General features: G+C 54.4%; 2 protein-coding genes across 4 annotated transcripts; both read right to left on the reverse strand.

The window, feature by feature from the left end:
- Positions 1-410: 410 nt before the first annotated feature.
- C1QTNF5 (C1q and TNF related 5) lies at positions 411-2,116 on the reverse strand. 3 transcript variants are annotated; one of them, XM_009006979.5, is made up of 3 exons: positions 1,973-2,116; positions 1,418-1,674; positions 411-1,079 (listed from the first exon to the last, which is right to left on the reverse strand). In XM_009006979.5, the coding sequence occupies exons 2-3, from the start codon at positions 1,629-1,631 to the stop codon at positions 562-564; spliced, it is 732 nt and encodes a 243-aa protein (XP_009005227.2). In that variant the 5' UTR covers positions 1,632-1,674; positions 1,973-2,116; the 3' UTR covers positions 411-561. The 3 variants fall into 3 exon arrangements, with proteins under 3 accessions (XP_009005227.2, XP_054097329.1, XP_078195813.1); XM_054241354.2 differs by having other exon boundaries at positions 1,969-2,116; XM_078339687.1 differs by having other exon boundaries at positions 1,928-2,116.
- Positions 2,117-2,268: 152 nt separating this feature from the next.
- MFRP (membrane frizzled-related protein) lies at positions 2,269-7,916 on the reverse strand. The gene is made up of 13 exons (XM_035264860.3): positions 7,671-7,916; positions 7,483-7,585; positions 7,257-7,370; positions 6,991-7,140; positions 6,637-6,850; positions 6,118-6,248; positions 5,865-5,990; positions 5,549-5,625; positions 5,032-5,180; positions 4,101-4,231; positions 3,825-3,956; positions 3,090-3,217; positions 2,269-3,006 (listed from the first exon to the last, which is right to left on the reverse strand). Exons 1-13 carry the CDS (start codon positions 7,722-7,724, stop codon positions 2,782-2,784), a joined length of 1,734 nt encoding a protein of 577 aa, XP_035120751.2. The 5' UTR covers positions 7,725-7,916; the 3' UTR covers positions 2,269-2,781.
- Positions 7,917-16,759: the final 8,843 nt, after the last annotated feature.

The following is a 16,759-nucleotide window of genomic DNA, read 5'->3' on the forward strand; positions in this document are numbered from 1 at the left end:
CTTGTTCACAACCTAGGTGGCGGTTCTGTGGAGCAGCCTCTCATTCCCCTGGGCCGGCTTCCTGTATATCTGCCCCGTATCTCTATTTCACCCAAGAATCCTTCTTTCTGCCTGAGCACCCCCTCCACCCATGATCCCAGAAACAGGGAACCCCACCACTAAAGAAGAAAGGCAGGAGCTGGGTTCTTAGATTTATTGAGTGATCTCCGAGAAAAGGGCCGGCCCCAGGAGCAGGAGTGTGGGGGAGGATCCAGAGAAGCAGAGGACCAGGAAGAAAGCACCCCAGCGTGGGCTCCTGGCCAGAGCAACTGGGGGACCCACACTTGCCAGCACAGCACACTCCTCTGGTCTTGGATAGAAATCCAGCCACTGCCCCATGCTGCCAGACCTCATCTCAGCCAGTGTCCCTGTTCCTTGCCAGCAGCAGGACGGAGAGGCCTCTACCCCACCTCCCTAGTCATTCACAATATTCCAGAGGGGCCAGCCCTCCTGGACGACCTGGTTGTCAGCGTCACGCCCTCCTCCTAAGAGTGAGACCGTCAGCTTACTTTGCAGTGGGCACTAAGCGAAGACCGGGGAGCTATGCCAGTCAGAGTACACCAGAAATCCGGAGAAGGTGCTATCTGTCTTGATGCTGGCATAGATGCCAATGTAGTCACCCACGCCCACCTGCACCCACACTTGGTCCTCGGGCTCCAGCCTCACCATGGCGCCCCCTGAGAGCGAGGCTGGCTTGGGCCACCCCCCGAAAAACTGAAAGAAAGAGGCGATAGATTCGCCATTCTTCATCAGGTCAAACTGCAGGCTGGCACGGTAGACGGTGGCATGGACGGCGAAGTAGTAGACCCCAGGCACCTGGCAGGTGAACTTGCCGGTGACGGCGTCGTAATGTCCCTGCTCGTTCACCAGCACACGGTCGAAGGGCAGGGGCGCGTCAGACGGCGGAGGCACCCGGCTCTCCGAGCGCTTGGCGCTGAAGGCGGAGCGCGGAGGCACCGAGCACTCCCCAACAGGCCCGGTGGGCCCCGCGGGTCCCGCCTCTCCTCGCGGCCCGGGCTCCCCTCGCGGCCCCGGCAGTCCTACAGGGTAAGGGGGGCGTCAGGGTGAGTGCAGCGGCCGGGTCAGCCCGCAGCGGGGCGCCGACTCTAAGGTCACCGTCCCCCTCCCCGCCCCGGCCTGACCTTCATCCAGCGCCTCCTCCCGTACGGGTTCCTCCCCCACCCCTTCCTGCAGGTGGAGGGCAGAACTGGGGGGCTGGCCAAGGGGGCCCCCGCCGCCTGGGCCTCCCCGCCCCCGCGCAGGGCTGTAAAGCGCAGGGAGTGGCGCCCCCTGGCGGGGGCGCCGGACAACGGGAGCAGGAGTCGCAGCCGCGCCTGCTCGGAGGTCGCCTCCGAGAGTCGCGGCGGTGCCTTCTTACCCGGCCTCCCGCCCTCGCCTTTCTCGCCCGGAGCCCCGGGTGCGCCGTCGCGGCCGTCGCGGCCATCGCGGCCGGGCAAGCCCTGGCTGCCATGGTGGCCCGGCGTGCCTGGAAGGCCGGGGTGCCCCGGGCACAGGCTGGGGATCTTGTTGTCTTCCAGCGGGGGCGAGCTGGCCGCCAGGCCCAGGAGCAGCAGGACGAGGAGCGGCCTCATGGCGCTGGCACCGGGAGCCCGGACGCCGGGGTCCTCTGGCAGTCTGTGGGCCAGCCAGGACTGGAGTCGGGACCCAGAATCCTGGGACCTGCCTCGCTCCCCACCCCGGCGCGGCCCAGTTGGTCCCCACCCCACTGCCGTTCCCCTGAGGCTGAGTGCCCGCGGACCCGAGCACCCGGTGAGCCAGGCAGGCGAGAGCGGGTAGGAGCGGTCAGTTTTCCCTCCCACCGCTGGCCTGCGCCAGCCTTTCCCACTGTCTCCTCCCCAGCCCCTTTGCCCTCCTCCGCCAGACTCACCCCCCTCCTGGCTCCCCAATGGCCTCCTTCGGGGGCGCTACCTACTCCGGACCCTCCAGTAGGCGGTGCCCCCGCCCCCGCGCTTCTCCCCGGCCAGGCGCCCCCTTCCCCGAGGTCACTCCGGTCCTGGTTCGCTCCCTGCCGGCTCTGCTCTCCTCCTCCCAGACTCCAAGAGGAAACCAGTTGTTCAGGGGCCAGGAGCTCCCGGACCGGGAAATAGCTGGGAAATAACTCGTGGTGTCGCCCGGCGGCCGGCCAAAGTTTGGGGGGAGAAAGGAGGGGGAGAGAGACTTGAGCCGGGCACAGAGAGGCAGAACCTCGAGAGACAGACACATAGGGCACCTCTGGTTCCCAGGGGCCAGAGGAGAGGCTGGACAGTGGCAGAGACCAAAGATCAGACCCCCTTCCAGAGAGAAATAAGCAGAGAGATGAGGGTGGAGAATTCTAGAGGCAGACGGCCAGTTGGATTCCCAGGGCCTAGGACAGGGCCTGCCACATGGGTAGATGCTTGGCACATTTTTATTGGTCAGAAGGCAGGCAATAGAGATGCTGAAAAAGCAGATGGAAAGGGGGAGAGGCAGAGATGGGAAGTCAGGGTCAGAGGCCTGGATAGGAAGCAGTCTCGATTGTCCAGTGGCACAGTGTGGGGCCAGTGAGCAGCCTGGGGACAGGAAGGAGCAGGGAGGGTGGGAGGGTCCCATGACCCCCAGCCGAGGACTCCTCCACCCCCTCCCTGGGAGCCCCAGAGAAGATGGGTAGAGACCCTGCTGGTGCCCCTTCCTTTGTTCCCCTGCCTGCCAACCCTGACTGGCAAAGGAAGATGGGCAGGAAGAGGGCAGGGGCTAGCTTCAGGGTCACGGCTGGGCACAAGCTTCCAGGCCAGCTGCTTCTGGCAGCCTGTTGCAGTTGAAGGGCCAGGGGGTGCCCAGTAGTGCTAGGCCAGACTGGCACTGGTGCTCTGCTTCCTGGCAGACAGAGCGGCAAGGGGGCAGAACACTGCCTAGTGGGGTGCAGCGGGGCACAAGCAGCCCACACAGGAGCCTCCGGAAATTCTGGTAGCAGGGCAGGCTTGTCAGACTCTGTGGAGGGAGTGTGGCCTTCAGGCACCTGCTCCAAGGTTCCGTCCCCTCCTGGCCCGCCCTCTTTCCCTCTGCCCAGAGACCTTGTAACCGCTGAGGACCTCTACCACCTCCTCTTGGGTGGCCATGCCCACCCAGATGTTAGGGAAGGCCGTGGTGTTGTAGCTCAGACCGAGGCACATCTCCACTTGGACAGGCTCACAGGCCAGCTCTGTAGGGGTGGAGGAGGGCCACTGTGGGAACTGCTCACTGGCTGTGTGGCCTGTGGCAAGTCACCGAATCACTTGGTCCTGTGTGTATGTGGCTCCGATGGAGGATAACAAGGAGAGAGGGTGTACACACTGAGGATCCCTGCCATCCCTGAGATCCTGCTCCAGAGTCACTCTCCAGCCCAGGGCATCACACGGGTACCTCTTTGATCTCAGGGAACATGGGGCACCCGCATTTACAGGGACCACTTGGGCATTGGGAAGAAAGTCCCTTTCTCTGTGTAAGAGCATGCCTTCATCTTTGGGGTGGGCTTTGGAAAGGGGCTCTGGGTGACAGAAGGGACTGGTTCTTGAAGCCCCAACCACTGATTCCCAGATTTCCATTTCCCTTGGGGTGACAATCAGGGCCATTGCCACCACCAGCCACCAGTGGCTTCCAGGACTCTGAGAAGTGGCCCCAGAGTCTGGACGCGAGGCCAGCTGTCCCTGACCCCTCAGGGAGGATGGGATGGGACATCACACAGTATGCAGCAGGGTTCTGTGAGGTGGGCACCCAGCCTGCTCGCCCCTGCAGGCCCTGCTCAGGGTCCCCAGGGGCAGGTTTCTCACCTGGGGGTGGGAACAAAGGGCTGCTGCAGTTGTCATCACTGCCATCGGTGCAGTCTCTCCACATGTCACACATCCACTGCACACCCTTACACCCTCCAGCCTGGCAGGAGAGCTCACTGGGTCCACAGCGGTCTGCAGGCACAAGGGGCATGGCAGTGCCCGGGGATGCACCTACACCCCAGTACCCACAGAGTGTCTTGACCAGGGTCCAGAGCCCTTCTCTGTCCCCCTGGAGGTGCCTCTACTGCCCACATCCACTTGCCCAGGGGCACCTACTCTCCGTGGTATTGAAGGCCAGGTAGGTGGCTGAGAAGCCTCCACTGCTGATGCCATGATCTGTCCTAAGGAGCACAGCCAGCTCGTGGTGCGAAGACACGAGGAGCGGGGGTGGCTCTGCTCCACAGAACCTGCCCAAAGCAGATTGCAGTTCTGGGCACCAGCCCTGGCTGACTGAGGGGGCATTGCAGCCTCCCACAGGTCTGGCTCTGAGCTGGGAGCCCTGGATGGTGCCAAAGGTGACTAGAGACACTGGGTTAGGGTCTGGTAAGGAAGACACACATATTCAGCAGGCAAAGCATGAAACAAATTGCTTGAACTTGAGCCACTTCGAGATGGGGAAAAAAATCAGTGAAGCGGCCTGGCATTGTGGCTGAAGCCTGTAATCCCAGCATTTTGGGAGGCCAAGGCGGGAGGATCACTTGAGCCCAGGAGTTCGAAACCAGCCTGGGTGATATAGTGAGACCCTGTCTTTACAAAAATATTTAAAAAATAAATTATCTGAGCATGGTGGCATGTGCCTGTGGTCCCAGCTACTTAAAAGGAGGCCAAGGTGGAAGGTGCACTTGAACCTAGGAGTCCAGGCTGCAGTGAGTGAGCCATGGTGGCGCTACTGCACTCCCGCCTGGGTGACAGAGCGAGACCCTGCCTCAAAAAAAGAAGAAAAAAATCAACAAGGGTTTGTAGGGGAGGTGGAAGTGGCCCCTTCTGGTGGGGAGGAACTGGGGCAGGGAGGTTTGGGGAAGGACCTCCTGGGGACAGGGAGAGTGTGGGGTGAAGGTTTTGAGGTGAGAGCTGTTTTTAGGGTGATGGTGAAGAGACCCCCGGCCTGGAGTAGCAGAAGAAAATGCAGCTGGGCTGATGTGGAGGGAGCCGGGGGTGGCAGACAGTAGGGATGGAGTTATCCGTGGCTCTTCCCCGGCTCCCCTACCTGCCGAGGAGGCTGAAGGCCCCTGAGCTGCTGGTCTCATACACCTCCACGTAGTCAAACTTGCACTCATCCTGGGCCTCCAGGCTGAAGTTGTGGAACTGTAGTTCTATGCCGTGTCCGGCAGGCACCGAGATATGCCAGGTGCAGAGCTGGGGGAGGGCACAGGTGGAACGATTCATGGCCCCTTCTATCTCATCCTGGGCACCTTGGCTGAGCTCCAGAAGGGGCTTCTTCCCCTACTGCAGGCTGAGGGTTGGGGTGGCGCTTTCATCATTGGTGGCTCTTAAGGGAGGAAGGGCCTTTAACTTACCTGGTTTCAGAAGTGAGTCCCCAGCATGGGAACATCTGGGTACACAGCAGGCACTGAATAATATTCCCCATTCCCCGTCTGCTTGATCTCTGACCTTCCCAAGTACAAGGTAGCGTCTACCATGCTGTTCCCATCACACTAACTCAGGCGCTCAGGTGTGTTAGTGTGTGTCCCTCCCCCTCTGCATGGAGCACTGTGCTTGCTTACCTGCTGGTGAGGGTACTGCTGCAGGTAGCTGGGTGTGGAGAAAGTGCCCTGGAGCCCAGTCAGATTCCCCCCACACCCTGTAGAGAGGTGGAAGGGCTCATGAGTTTGCTAGATCTGTTCCTCCATCCAGTAGTGCTGGCCGTGATTACAGAGCCAGTTTTGGCCAAGCCCTTGGGAAGCAAGTTCTGGGCCAAAGAATGACCAAGCAGGAAATGCTGGTGGAGGCCCTGGTTTGAGGCTTGCCCAGAGCTGGAGGCCCCAGCTTGAACCCAGATCAGATGCCTGAAGAGAGGACCCCCCCATGCCTGCCCCGTACCCGAGAACTTGGCACTGCAATTGGTTTCATCACTGCCGTCGGCGCAATTGGCAAAACCATCACACACTGAGTCAGGCAGCAGGCAGATGAGCTGGTCACAGTGGAACTCATCATGGGCACAGCTCCCTGGGTGTGGGCATCAGGAGTCAGGAATGCCCAGAGTCTCCACCCCTTTGGCAGGGCTGGGAGTGGGTGGACGGGAAGAAAGTGGACACTCAACAGGCAGCTGGGGCCATGGTGGGAACACACTCACCATGCCCTGGGGCCACAGCCTGGTACCAGGCATGGAAACCAAATCCTTCCACACTGCTGTCAGAGACGAAGGCCACCAGGAGGTGGCTGGCATTGGTGTTGAGCGTGGGGGGAGGCACCCTCCCACAAACCCTGCAAGAAGCAAGGTTGGGGGTGATGGGGACTCTGAGAGCAGGGCCAGCCAGAGAGGAGCTCATCTGAGCCCTGCAGTCTTATTTTCTCAATCCCCAAACTGGTGACCATGATGTCCCAGAGAGCTCTGACCTTCCTAGCCTGCTCATTTATCCTTGTAGCATTTACTCATGGGAAGATAGGCAGGAGCTCCATGTTACAGACTAGGAAACAGATCAGAGAGAGGAAGTGAAACATGGCAAACAGTAAGGTGGTGGCAGAGCTGGGCCTAGCGATCTAGTCTCTCAGTTTCTTCCTGGGTCAGCCCTTCCCGCTGTCACTCCCCAATTTGGCCCTTTAGATAGTGGTTCAGGACAGGATGGGAGGTCCTGGGGACAGAGGGACATACCTGAGGAGGGGGCCTTCAGGATCAGGGGAGATTTCCAAGCGATCAAAAAGGCAAGAGGCCACACTTTCTATGCTAAGGGCTTCGATCTTGAGCTGGATTGTGTGATCTGTGGCCACCTGGATATGCCACACGCAGTGGGCGTTGGGGGGGTAAGGGTCTGGGTAGTTAGGGCTGCTGAAGAAGCCCCTTGGGCCAGAGAGGAGGCCTCCACAGGCTGCAGAGATGGAGGTTAGAGTTCAGAGGTCAAAAGGAGAGAGGTCCTTTATTCCCCAAGGTGCCTCTTCCTCAACCTTCCCTCACCCCCACCCCATCATCTAGGGCTCTTCTCCCAGAAGATCTGCCCTGGGTACTCACTGGACTGTGGGGAGGGGCTCACGCCTGCCTCCTGCTGCCCTTTAGGGGTCCCAGCTGCCTGGGAGTTGGTGATGGTGGGGATGGTGGTGGTAAGGCCTCCGGCAGGCAGTGGGCTATGGGAGGTCCCGGATGGGGGTGCAGCCTGCAGCTCTGAAGGCAGGAAGATGGAGGGCGACGTTCAGAGGAGCTGGATCCGGGAGTCTGGGAGAGCAGCTCAGGGGGTTGTATTCCAAAGCCCTCCTTTCAAGCAGACCCTGGGTACTTACGGGCCAGGATGATGGCCACCAGCAGCCCCAGCAGCAGGAGCAGCAGGCTAGCGAGCAGGAGCATGCAGAGCCAGGAGAAACGGCAGTCTGGCTGCAGCCCTCGAGGGCGCCGGCCTGCGGACCGGCAGGTGGGATTTTGAGGGACCCTTCTGTTAGGCATTCCTCATGCTGTCCTTGGCTCCTGGGCCTCTCTGTCCTCCCCCAGGTCACCCCCTGGGATAGTTACCGTGCCAGGGAGCTGGGATGCTGTAGCTGGCATCCTCTGGGAAGGCTGGGAGAGGGCAGGGTGGTCCAGACTCAGGCTCGAAGGCAGGATTGCAGAACTCGGTCTGGAAGGGAGAGACTTGAAGGCTGAGGGCAGCGGTGAGCACTGGGGTGCTGGGTCTTGGGACCGCAATTCTACATGGCCCTTACCTTGCTCGACTCTGTTGCCTCCACGCAGAGGATGACATCTGTGTAGTCCTTCATGGCCTGAGGCTCTGCATGGCTTCCTAGAGTTCCTGTGATAGCCCAAGACCTCCAAGGGCCCACTCTCTGACCACAAACCCCCAATCAAAGGGGCAGCTTCTACTAACCGAGGGAAAAGGCTGCCAGGCTAGACCAGCTCTTGGGCTGTCCTTGGTAGTGTAGTTCAGCCTATGGGCTACTCTGTCTATGTGTAGGGGAAGGGACGGCAGCCAGAAGAAATTCACAAAGGCATGAAATGGTCCCTTAATCCAACTCAGCTGAGGATGCTGAGGTCAAGTCCCTGGCACAGGGCGGCAGCTCTTAAAGGCACAGGCGATGTCCGAGAACACCCAGTAGAGGAAACTAGGTGCCCTGTGTGGGGATGTGATGAGGGGAGCTCTCCATCCCCATCACCCAAGGCACTGAGTGAGCACGTTGTGGGGGGGTGCTGGGAGGGGAGAGAAGTGGCAGGCAGAAGGGAGCCTTGGGTGGTTTGAGAAAGAAAGAAGCAGGGTGGAGGGGGTGGACATACCAGCTGCCCTCCTTTCCTCCCCACCAGGGTGAGAGGGCATTGGCCAGGCTGGGTCTTTGCATCCCCTGGTAGATCACTGGTGTGATCAGGACAAGGAGAGAACATGGTGTGAGCCGGGGGAGTGGCTGCTCATTCCTGCAACCCCTAAGTCCACAGCTGGGGAATGCGCTGGGCCGATGTGGAGGGAGCTGGGGGTAGCAGACAGTAAGGACAGAGTTATCTGTGGCTCTTCCCTGGCTCCTGAAACTGCCCAGGAGGCTGAAGGCCCCTGAGCTGCTGGTCTCATACACCTCCATGTAGTCAAACTTGCACTCATCCTGGGCCTCTGGGCTCAAGTTGTGGAACTGTAGTTCTATGCCGTGTCCGGCAGGCACCGAGATATGCCAGGTGCAGAGCTGGGGGAGGGCACAGGTGGAACGATTCATGGCCTCTTCTCCTGTCTCATCCTGGGCACCCAGGCTGAGCTCCAGAAGAGGCTTCTTCCTCCACTGCAGGCTGGGGGTTGGGGTGGCACTTTTATCATTGGTGGCTCTTAAGGGAGGAAGGGCCTTTAACTTACCTGGTTTCAGAAGTGAGTCCCCAGCATGGGAACATCTGGGTACACAGCAGGCACTGAATAATATTCCCCTATCCCCCATCTGCTTGATCTCTGACCTTTCCAAGTACAAGGTAGTGTCTACCATGCTGTTCCCATCACACTAACTCAGGTGCTCAGGTTTGTTAGTGTGTGCCCCTCCCCCTCTGCATGGAGCACTGTGCTTGCTTACCTGCTGGTGAGGGCACTCCTCACAGGAGAAAGGACAGGGAAGCGGGAGAAGGTGTCTAGGTCTTGTGGAGGGTTGGGGTGTTGAGTCTAGCTGTCGGTGCTGTCACTGTCACATGGTAGGAAACCTACACCCTGAAAGCAAGATTACTTCATGCCTCTTCCTCCATCAGCTAAGCCCTCTTGGAAAATCCCAGCCTAGTGTTGCTGTCCTCATGGAGAAAGGAAAGGGATTGGTAATCTGTTTTGTGTTAGCCATACTTAGGCTGAGGGTTTGGTGGGGAGGGAGGTGGGGAGATAACCTCATATTTCTGGCTACTATTTGTAGAATGTCTGGTCAAGAGGTCTACATGCAGTTTCTCTTCTTTCATAACTATGTGGTAGTGTCACAATTTTACAAATGCTGGTGCTGGGCTCTGAGAGGTTACATCACTTTCCCAAGGTCACACAGCTGGTAAGACGCAGAGATGAGAGTTGAGCCTAGGACTGGATAGATCTGAGCTCACGTTTTTTAATGATGTCCTTCTTTCACCCCACACTGGGGCTGAGGCATGCTGGGGGAGCAGAGGTATGGGAGTGACATGGGAGCAGAGTGAGGAACCCCTTGGGGACAGAAGCCAAGGGGACAGATTCTGTGATCCCAAGGCTGCTTTTTTTGCAGTCAGGAAAGGAGAGGCCTCCACCCATAAGTTCTTCTCCATTCGTCCCTGGAGGGCCTTGGACTGCCTTTATCTAGGGGGTCAAGCTGTTTCCTGGACCCTCGGAAGTCTATGGGTACTTGGTCTTTAGGGAACAGACTTTCTGGGAGTTGTAGGGACGAGTGTTCTTGAAGAGGACCAGACAGTCCCAGACCACAAAGTACTCATTCTGGCTGGAACAAGACAGAGAAGGATCCCCTGCCACAGTGTTAAGAGCCTTGCCATGGGGGCAGCTTCACGGACAGAGTGGCCCTTTGCTGAGCTTTGAGGAGGATGAGCTGGGAGAGCCACACCCTGGAGCCTGCCCCTCTGAAGCTGTCGTTTGCTGTGATCATTGAGAGAGAGGCTGCTGTGCCAGGGTCTGGCCAGGCACTGGGCTGATGGAGCCAACTGGGACAGGTGCCCTTGTCTCAAGGAGCCCCTAGTCTATTGTGACAGTTTTCAAAGTGGGGCTCAAGGCCTTCTTTTGGAGTGACTGAGAGCTTAGAACTAGGCTCATAATATCTCTGAGACATGATGTGCCTTTTTCATACTCATTCCTGTTTTCCAGATGCTCCGTGATGTGTGATACGACATCGGGTTGAATGCCGAAGGAGACTCGAGTCCAGCTGCCTTCTATTCAGCCACATGCTAAAGAGATTTGCACAAGTGTAAAACCACGATGCCCTTCTTACTAATTTTTTTTCAGAAAATATAGGTTTTTTTTTTTTTTTTTTAACTCATTTATAGTTTTAGTAGAGACGGGGGTCTCACTATGTTGCCCAAGCTAGTCTTAAACTCCTGGACTCAAGTGACCCTCCTACCTCAACCTCCCAAAGTGCTGGGATTATGTGGTTTTTAAAAAATTATGTTAGCATGTAAAGGGTTTATCATATTAAAATTTATTATTTAAAAATTAGTAAGAAAATACTTAAATTTCTCCCAGCTTTAATATTAATTTGTTAAATATTAATAGGTAGAACCCACACAAACCATAATTCTTTGGGGTTCTTTGGGGTTCTCCATAATTTTTAAGAATGTAAGTGGGTGGCCAGGCATGGTGGCTTATCCCTGTAATCCTAGCATTTTGGGAGGCCAAGGTGAGTGGATCGCCTGAGGTCAGGAGTTTGAGACCAGCCTGGCCAACATGGTGAAACCCCGTCTGTACTAAAAATACAAAAATTAGCTGGGCGTGGTGGTGGACGTCTGTAGTCCCAGCTACTCAGGAGGCTGAGGCAGGAGAATTGCTTAAACCCAGGAAGGGGAGGTTGCAGTGAGCCGATATCGGGCCACTGCCCTCTAGCCTAGGCAACACAGTGAGACTCTGTCCCCCTCCCCCCGCAACAAATAAAGAACGTAAGGGAAGAAGTGTGGTTCACTGGACAGGGATGAAGATAGTTTACTGGGCTCTAAGTCCGAAGATTAAATGCCGTGTAAACAGAAGAAATAATGACTTCCTCTGATGGGGCCAGCAGGAGGACTTCCTGGAAGAGATGAGCCTTTAGTCTAAAGTTTGAGGATTGAAGAGGATTTGAATAGGCAGAACTTAGGAGTTGAGTAGGAAATTCCAGGAAGGAGGAGAGGCTTAGCACTGTGACCTGAGGAGCTTGGTCAGAACTGGGTCTCGGAACTGTCCCTGTGAGTGGGGAGACAACAGAGGGGAGGCCAAGGGGAGGAGGCCTGGGAGACCAGGACGCCTCTTTGCTTTGGTGTTGCCCACGGCCATCCTAGACTACACCCAGGACTCTGCGGGCACAGGCACTCCTACATCTGGCTATGTTATAAGGGGTTTCTGGGGAAAGGAGGGGAGCTGGGGGCCAGCTCAGGGTTGGTGAACCCACATGTGAAACACATTGAGAGGGAAATCCACTGCAGACCCCTCAGCTCACCAACTCATGTCACCCTTATTCCAGCCCTGGCAGCAGGGGGAGGGAGGTGTTTTCTTCCCATTTTCTGGATGCCACCGAGGCTCCTGGAAGTTAAGGGTCTTTGTCCAAAGTTGTACAGCTGCCCAGGAGCAGGGTTGGGTGCAGAGCTGGAGCCATTGGAGTCCTGGTTTCCACTTTTCTCGTTTTTGTTTTTTTGAGACAGGGTCTCACTGTCACCCAGGCTGGAGTGTGATCACAGCCTCAATGCAACCTCCACCTCCCAGGCTCAAGCAATCCTCCTACCTAAGCCTCCTGAAAAGCTGGGACTACAGGTGTGCACCACCATGCTCCACTCATTTTGTAGAGAAGGGGTCCCCCTATGTTGCCAAGTCTTGAACTCCTGGCTCAAGCAACTCCTGCCTTGGCCTCCCAAACTGCTGAGATTACCGGCTTCCCTAGTCTTTAGAAGCCTGGGAGACAGCAGCTCAATCCCATTACTACCTCCAAGAGGCAGATGCCCCCAAATATCAGGAAATTGGAAAAGCGAATTCTTTGATTTTGGAATGCCTATTTAATGGGCATGCTGTTGAGTTTGGGCAATGCTATACTTATATATCTCAAGTATGTTGTCCAGGATAAAGAAGGTAGAAGCATCCAGAGAGATTAGAGGAATTAAACATTTGCTAACTAGGGACAGTGTTGGTTAAAAAAAAATTTTGCTGAGGATCACCCACCATGAGAGTCTCAATGGAGCTTTGATGGTGTAGTCTTGGAAATGGGAGTTGAACAGGGAAAATGGACGCTTGTTGACTTGTCGAGTACTTACTCTGTGCCAGACACCTTCCCTTCCCTTCTCTGGCTCCCTCCCTCCCTCCCTCCCTCCCTCCCTCCCTCCCTCCCTCCCTTCTTTCCTCACTCCCTCCCTCCCTTCCCTCCTTCCCTCCTCCCCCCCTCCCTCACTTCCCTCCTTCCCTCCTCCCTTCCTCCCTCCCCTCCCCTTCCTTTTTTCTTTCCTCTCTCCCCTTCCTTTGTTTTTTTTTTTGTGACAGGGTCTTTTTCTGTTGCTTAGGCTAGAGTGCAGTGGTGTGACCACAGTTCACGGCAGCCTCAACCTCCTCGCCAATTGATCCTCCCACTTCAGCCTCCCAAGTGGCTGGAACTACAGGTGTTTGGCACTAAGCCTGGCTAATTTTTGTACTTTTCTTAGAGACAGGGTTTTGCCATGTTACTCAGGCTGGTTTCAAACTCCTGAGCTAAAGTGATCTGCCCACCTTGGCCTTCCAAAGTGTTGGAATTACAGGCATGGGCTACCGTGCCTGGCCAGACACTATTTTTCTTAACTGGCACTCACAACTCTGAAGAGGTAATGTCATGCTCAGATTACAGATGAGGAAATGGAGGCTGGGAGAGGCTGAATAACTTGCTGGGCTGTAAATGCTCATCTCTTTTTGCTGCCTCCTGCCTCCTGCACAGGTGTTTGCTTCTGCTCATATGGCAATGAAGGATGGGCACCCTCAGAGGTGTCCAGCTCAGACAGACCTACTAGGGCCGAGGTAGGAGGCTGATCATGGTGGTTTTGCTGTTGGGTATGTGTGAATGTCACATTGCTGTTTGGCTCAGTTCTTTGCAGAAAGTCCTGCAAAATGCTGTCAATTATTCAAACTAAGGGCAGAGTACTCAGATGGAAAGAGAACTGAGGAGGGAGTCAAGATACCTGGGCTCCATCCTGCCTCTGCTTCTGACATGCTATGTGGCCTTGAGCAAGCCTTCTCAGGGCTCAGTATCCTCAATGCCAAAATGAGATCATGAACAAGGTGACCTCTATGATCTAACTCTAAAGCTTTATAGAGTTTGAGCACGGTGGCTCGTGCCTGTAATCCCAGCACTTTGGGAGGCCAAGGTGGGTGGATCACTTGAGGTCAGGAGTTTGAGACCAGCTTGGCCAATATGGTGAAATCCCATCTCTACTAAAAATACAAAAATTAGCCAGGCATGGTGGTGGGTGCCTGTAATCCCAGCTACTCAGGAGGCTGAGGCAGGAGAATCGCTTGAACTGGGGAGGTGGAGGTTGCAGTGAGCTGAGATCAAGTCACTGTTACTCCCAGCCTGGGCGACAGAGTGAGACTCTGTCTCAAAATAAATAAATAAATAAATAAAAATATAAAGCTTTATATAGAGAAATAAGCATTTTCTGAGCATTGGTAACTTAAAAACATTAATTCTATAAACAGGGAACCAGAGCTAAGTTTCCTGTCTTGGGACTTGAGCATGTATTTAGAGGAAAAGTGACTTAGAAAGATTGATACCACTGGAGTGGGGACCTTCAAGATCCTCAAGTCCAATCTCAGTAATTTGCAGGTGAGGAATGGAGGCCCAGAAAGAGGGAGGTTCTTGTTCAAGGTCACACAAAGAGCAGTTGCAGGGGAAGCCCCTCCCCTAGGGAGAGGCCTGCTGGATCCAGAGCAAACAATGCGGGAAGAATGCCAAGTTGCTAGGAGGCAAAGCTCGATGGACAAAAAAAATGGGGACAGACCTGCGTGTGTTTGTGGTCTGTGTAACACTAGGACCTGTTGCCATGGGGATGAGAAAGCACCACAGATTAATTCCTGAAGAGCTGGGAGCAAGGTGGCCGGTCTGAGTGGAGCCCCTGCCCTCCATGTCACCTAGAGTCCATCTGTTCCCCACTGGAAGACAACAATTACAGAGCAGCTTCTACCTCCAGTGAAGAACTAGTCAGAGTGCAGCCATTCACTTTATTACAAGCCTCATGTTTTTATTCTGAGGGGATCCTGTTTGTCTGTGGCTTGGGTACAGAAATCATCAGGGTAAGATTTCCAATGACACCCTGGGTCAGGCCACCCCCAGGGCAGGACAGGGAAGTTTGAGCCCTCCAGGGAGAAATTCCAGGTTTTGAGTCACTGTTATTTTCAATTCCTCTTCTGCACTCTTGAAAAATGCTCAGAAAAATGCCCCCACAACTGTCCTCCTCCATGAGGTGGGTCTGACAGCAGCACACAGGCCTTAAGTGACAGCAGGTGCTTCTGTCTCTGGAAGGATGGAAGAGTCAGCCTTTGATTCTTCAGTGTCTGGAGCAGTGAAGGCAGTGAGGAAGAATCCTGATGAAATACTCCAGGCTCACCTGGTGGAGACTTCAGCTTTTCTAGTTCTAAGAGCAGAGGCAGAAATGGAAAAGCTGAACACTGCTAATGAAGAGCTGAGACCAAAGGAGCCATGGGTCCTGAGTGCACCAAAGAAGGCAGATGTTCTTTCTTTTTTTTTTGAGACGAAGTCTTGCTCTGTTGCTCATGCTGGAGTGCAATGGTGTGATCTTAGCTCACTGCAACCTCCGCCTCCTGGGTTTCAAGCGATTCTCCTGCCTCAGCCTCCTGAGTAGCTGGGATTACAGGTTCCCGCCACCATACCAGGCTAATTTTTGTATTTTTAGTAGAGACAGGGTTTTACCATGTTGGTCAGACTGGTCTCGAACTCCTGACCTTGTGATCCGCCCATCTCAGCCTCCCAAAGTGCTGGTATTACAGGTGTGAGCGACAACGCCTGGCTGATGTCACCTCTTTAGGGGGTTAAATCTGAAGTCTTGAGAAAAAGCACCTTAGGAAACAAAGCCTTTTATTATTTATTAATATTAAATATTTATTGTTAAATATTATTATTTAACAGAAAGGGAACTGTTTCAAGTATTAGCTGAGATCTTTGATATATCAAAGACGAAGCCCTGGTCACTCCATATCCACACTCTGCTCTGAGAGCAAGTTTTGCTGTATTCAGCATTGCTGGAGAGATGTATTTTAGCTCATCATAGGTCTGTAAAGACACCCAAGTGGTTTTTTCTTTGAGATGGAGTCTTGCTCTGTTGCCCAGGCTGCAGTGCAATGACACAATCTCAGTTCCCTGCCACTTCCACCTACCAGGATCAAGTAATTCTCGCCCTTAGGCTCCTGAGTAGCTGGGATTATAGGCGCCTGCCACCATGCCAGGCTGTTTTTGTATTTTTATCAGAGACAGGCTTTCACCATCTTGGCCAGGCTGGTCTTGAACTACTGACCTCGTGATCCACCCACCTTCCAAAGTGCTGGGATTACAGGTGTGAGTCACTGTGCCTAGCCTTGTGTGTGTGTGTGTTTTAATAGAGACAAGGTCTCACTATGTCACCCAGGTTGGTCTTAAAGTCCTGGCCTTAAGCTATCCTCTCACCTCAACCTCTTGAATTACTGGTGAGAGCCACCATGCCTGGCCCCAAGAGTTTCAACCAAGAATCAAGAGAGTATCACGTACCAGCAGTTAAAAAGCAGATAGTTCATTAAAAAATGTGTATTAGAGGCCAGACACGGTGGCTCACACCTGTAATCCCAGCACTTTGGGAGGCCGAGGTGGGTGGATCACGAGGTCAAGAGATAGAGACCATCCTGGCCAACATGGTGAAACCCCACCTCTATTAAAAAAATATGTGTATTAGGTATGTGAAAACCATATCACTGCCGGGCGCGGTGGCTCAAGCCTGTAATCCCAGCACTTTGGGAGGCCAAGGCTGTTGGATCATGAGGTCAAGAGATCGAGACCATCCTGCCAACATGGTGAAACCCCATCTCTATTAAAAAAAAAAAAGTGTATTAGGTATGTGAAAACCATATCACATAGGAGAACGTCCTGATTCTTAGGAGATGTATGCTCAAGTATTTAGAAGTGGCGATGTGACACCTGACCCGTGCATGTTTCAGCAGAGAATACAGTTGACCTTTGAACAATGTGGCTTGAACTGTGTGGGTCCACTTTCACATGGATGTTTTTCAACCAAACAAGGATTTTGTGCTTTTGTGAGATGCGAAACCCATGTACGTAGAAGGTTGATTGTAATATATGCAGGTTCTCCAGGGCTGACCTTGGGACTTGAGTATGGTATGGTGCAGATTTTGGCATATCTTGGAACCAATCTCCCTGTGTATACTGGGGGATGGTTGTATATTTAAATGTGTATGTAGAGTCAACAATTGGTGAATCCAGATGAGAATACAGTGTCCAAAATGTGTACTGTTTAAACAAAAATATAACTGAAATGTTTAAACTAAAAAGTGGGTAACTTTTTCCAGAAACTTGGAATTTCCAAATTGGCTGAAGCATTGAAATAGATGGTCCCTAATATACTAGGAGCCCTTCCTAGGTTCAAACACTCCCAAATCAAGATCCCAAGATCTTCTGAC

This window comes from Callithrix jacchus, chromosome 10, assembly GCF_049354715.1.
Source record: "Callithrix jacchus isolate 240 chromosome 10, calJac240_pri, whole genome shotgun sequence".
NCBI lineage: Eukaryota > Metazoa > Chordata > Mammalia > Primates > Cebidae > Callithrix > Callithrix jacchus.

Excerpts from the sequence above, each read along its gene's own strand:
- MFRP (XM_035264860.3), bottom strand. The coding sequence starts at position 7,724 with ATGAAGGACTACACAGATGTCATCCTCTGCGTGGAGGCAACAGAGTCG. Across the intron at positions 5,626-5,864 it reads TTGCAGTGCCAAGTTCTCGG|GGTGTGGGGGGAATCTGACT; the intron begins GTACGGGGCAGG and ends ACCTCTCTACAG. Across the intron at positions 5,181-5,548 it reads AGCAGTACCCTCACCAGCAG|CTCTGCACCTGGCATATCTC; the intron begins GTAAGCAAGCAC and ends GCCCTCCCCCAG.
- C1QTNF5 (XM_009006979.5), bottom strand. The coding sequence starts at position 1,631 with ATGAGGCCGCTCCTCGTCCTGCTGCTCCTGGGCCTGGCGGCCAGCTCG. Across the intron at positions 1,080-1,417 it reads AGGCGAGGGCGGGAGGCCGG|GACTGCCGGGGCCGCGAGGG; the intron begins GTAAGAAGGCAC and ends CTTACCCTGTAG.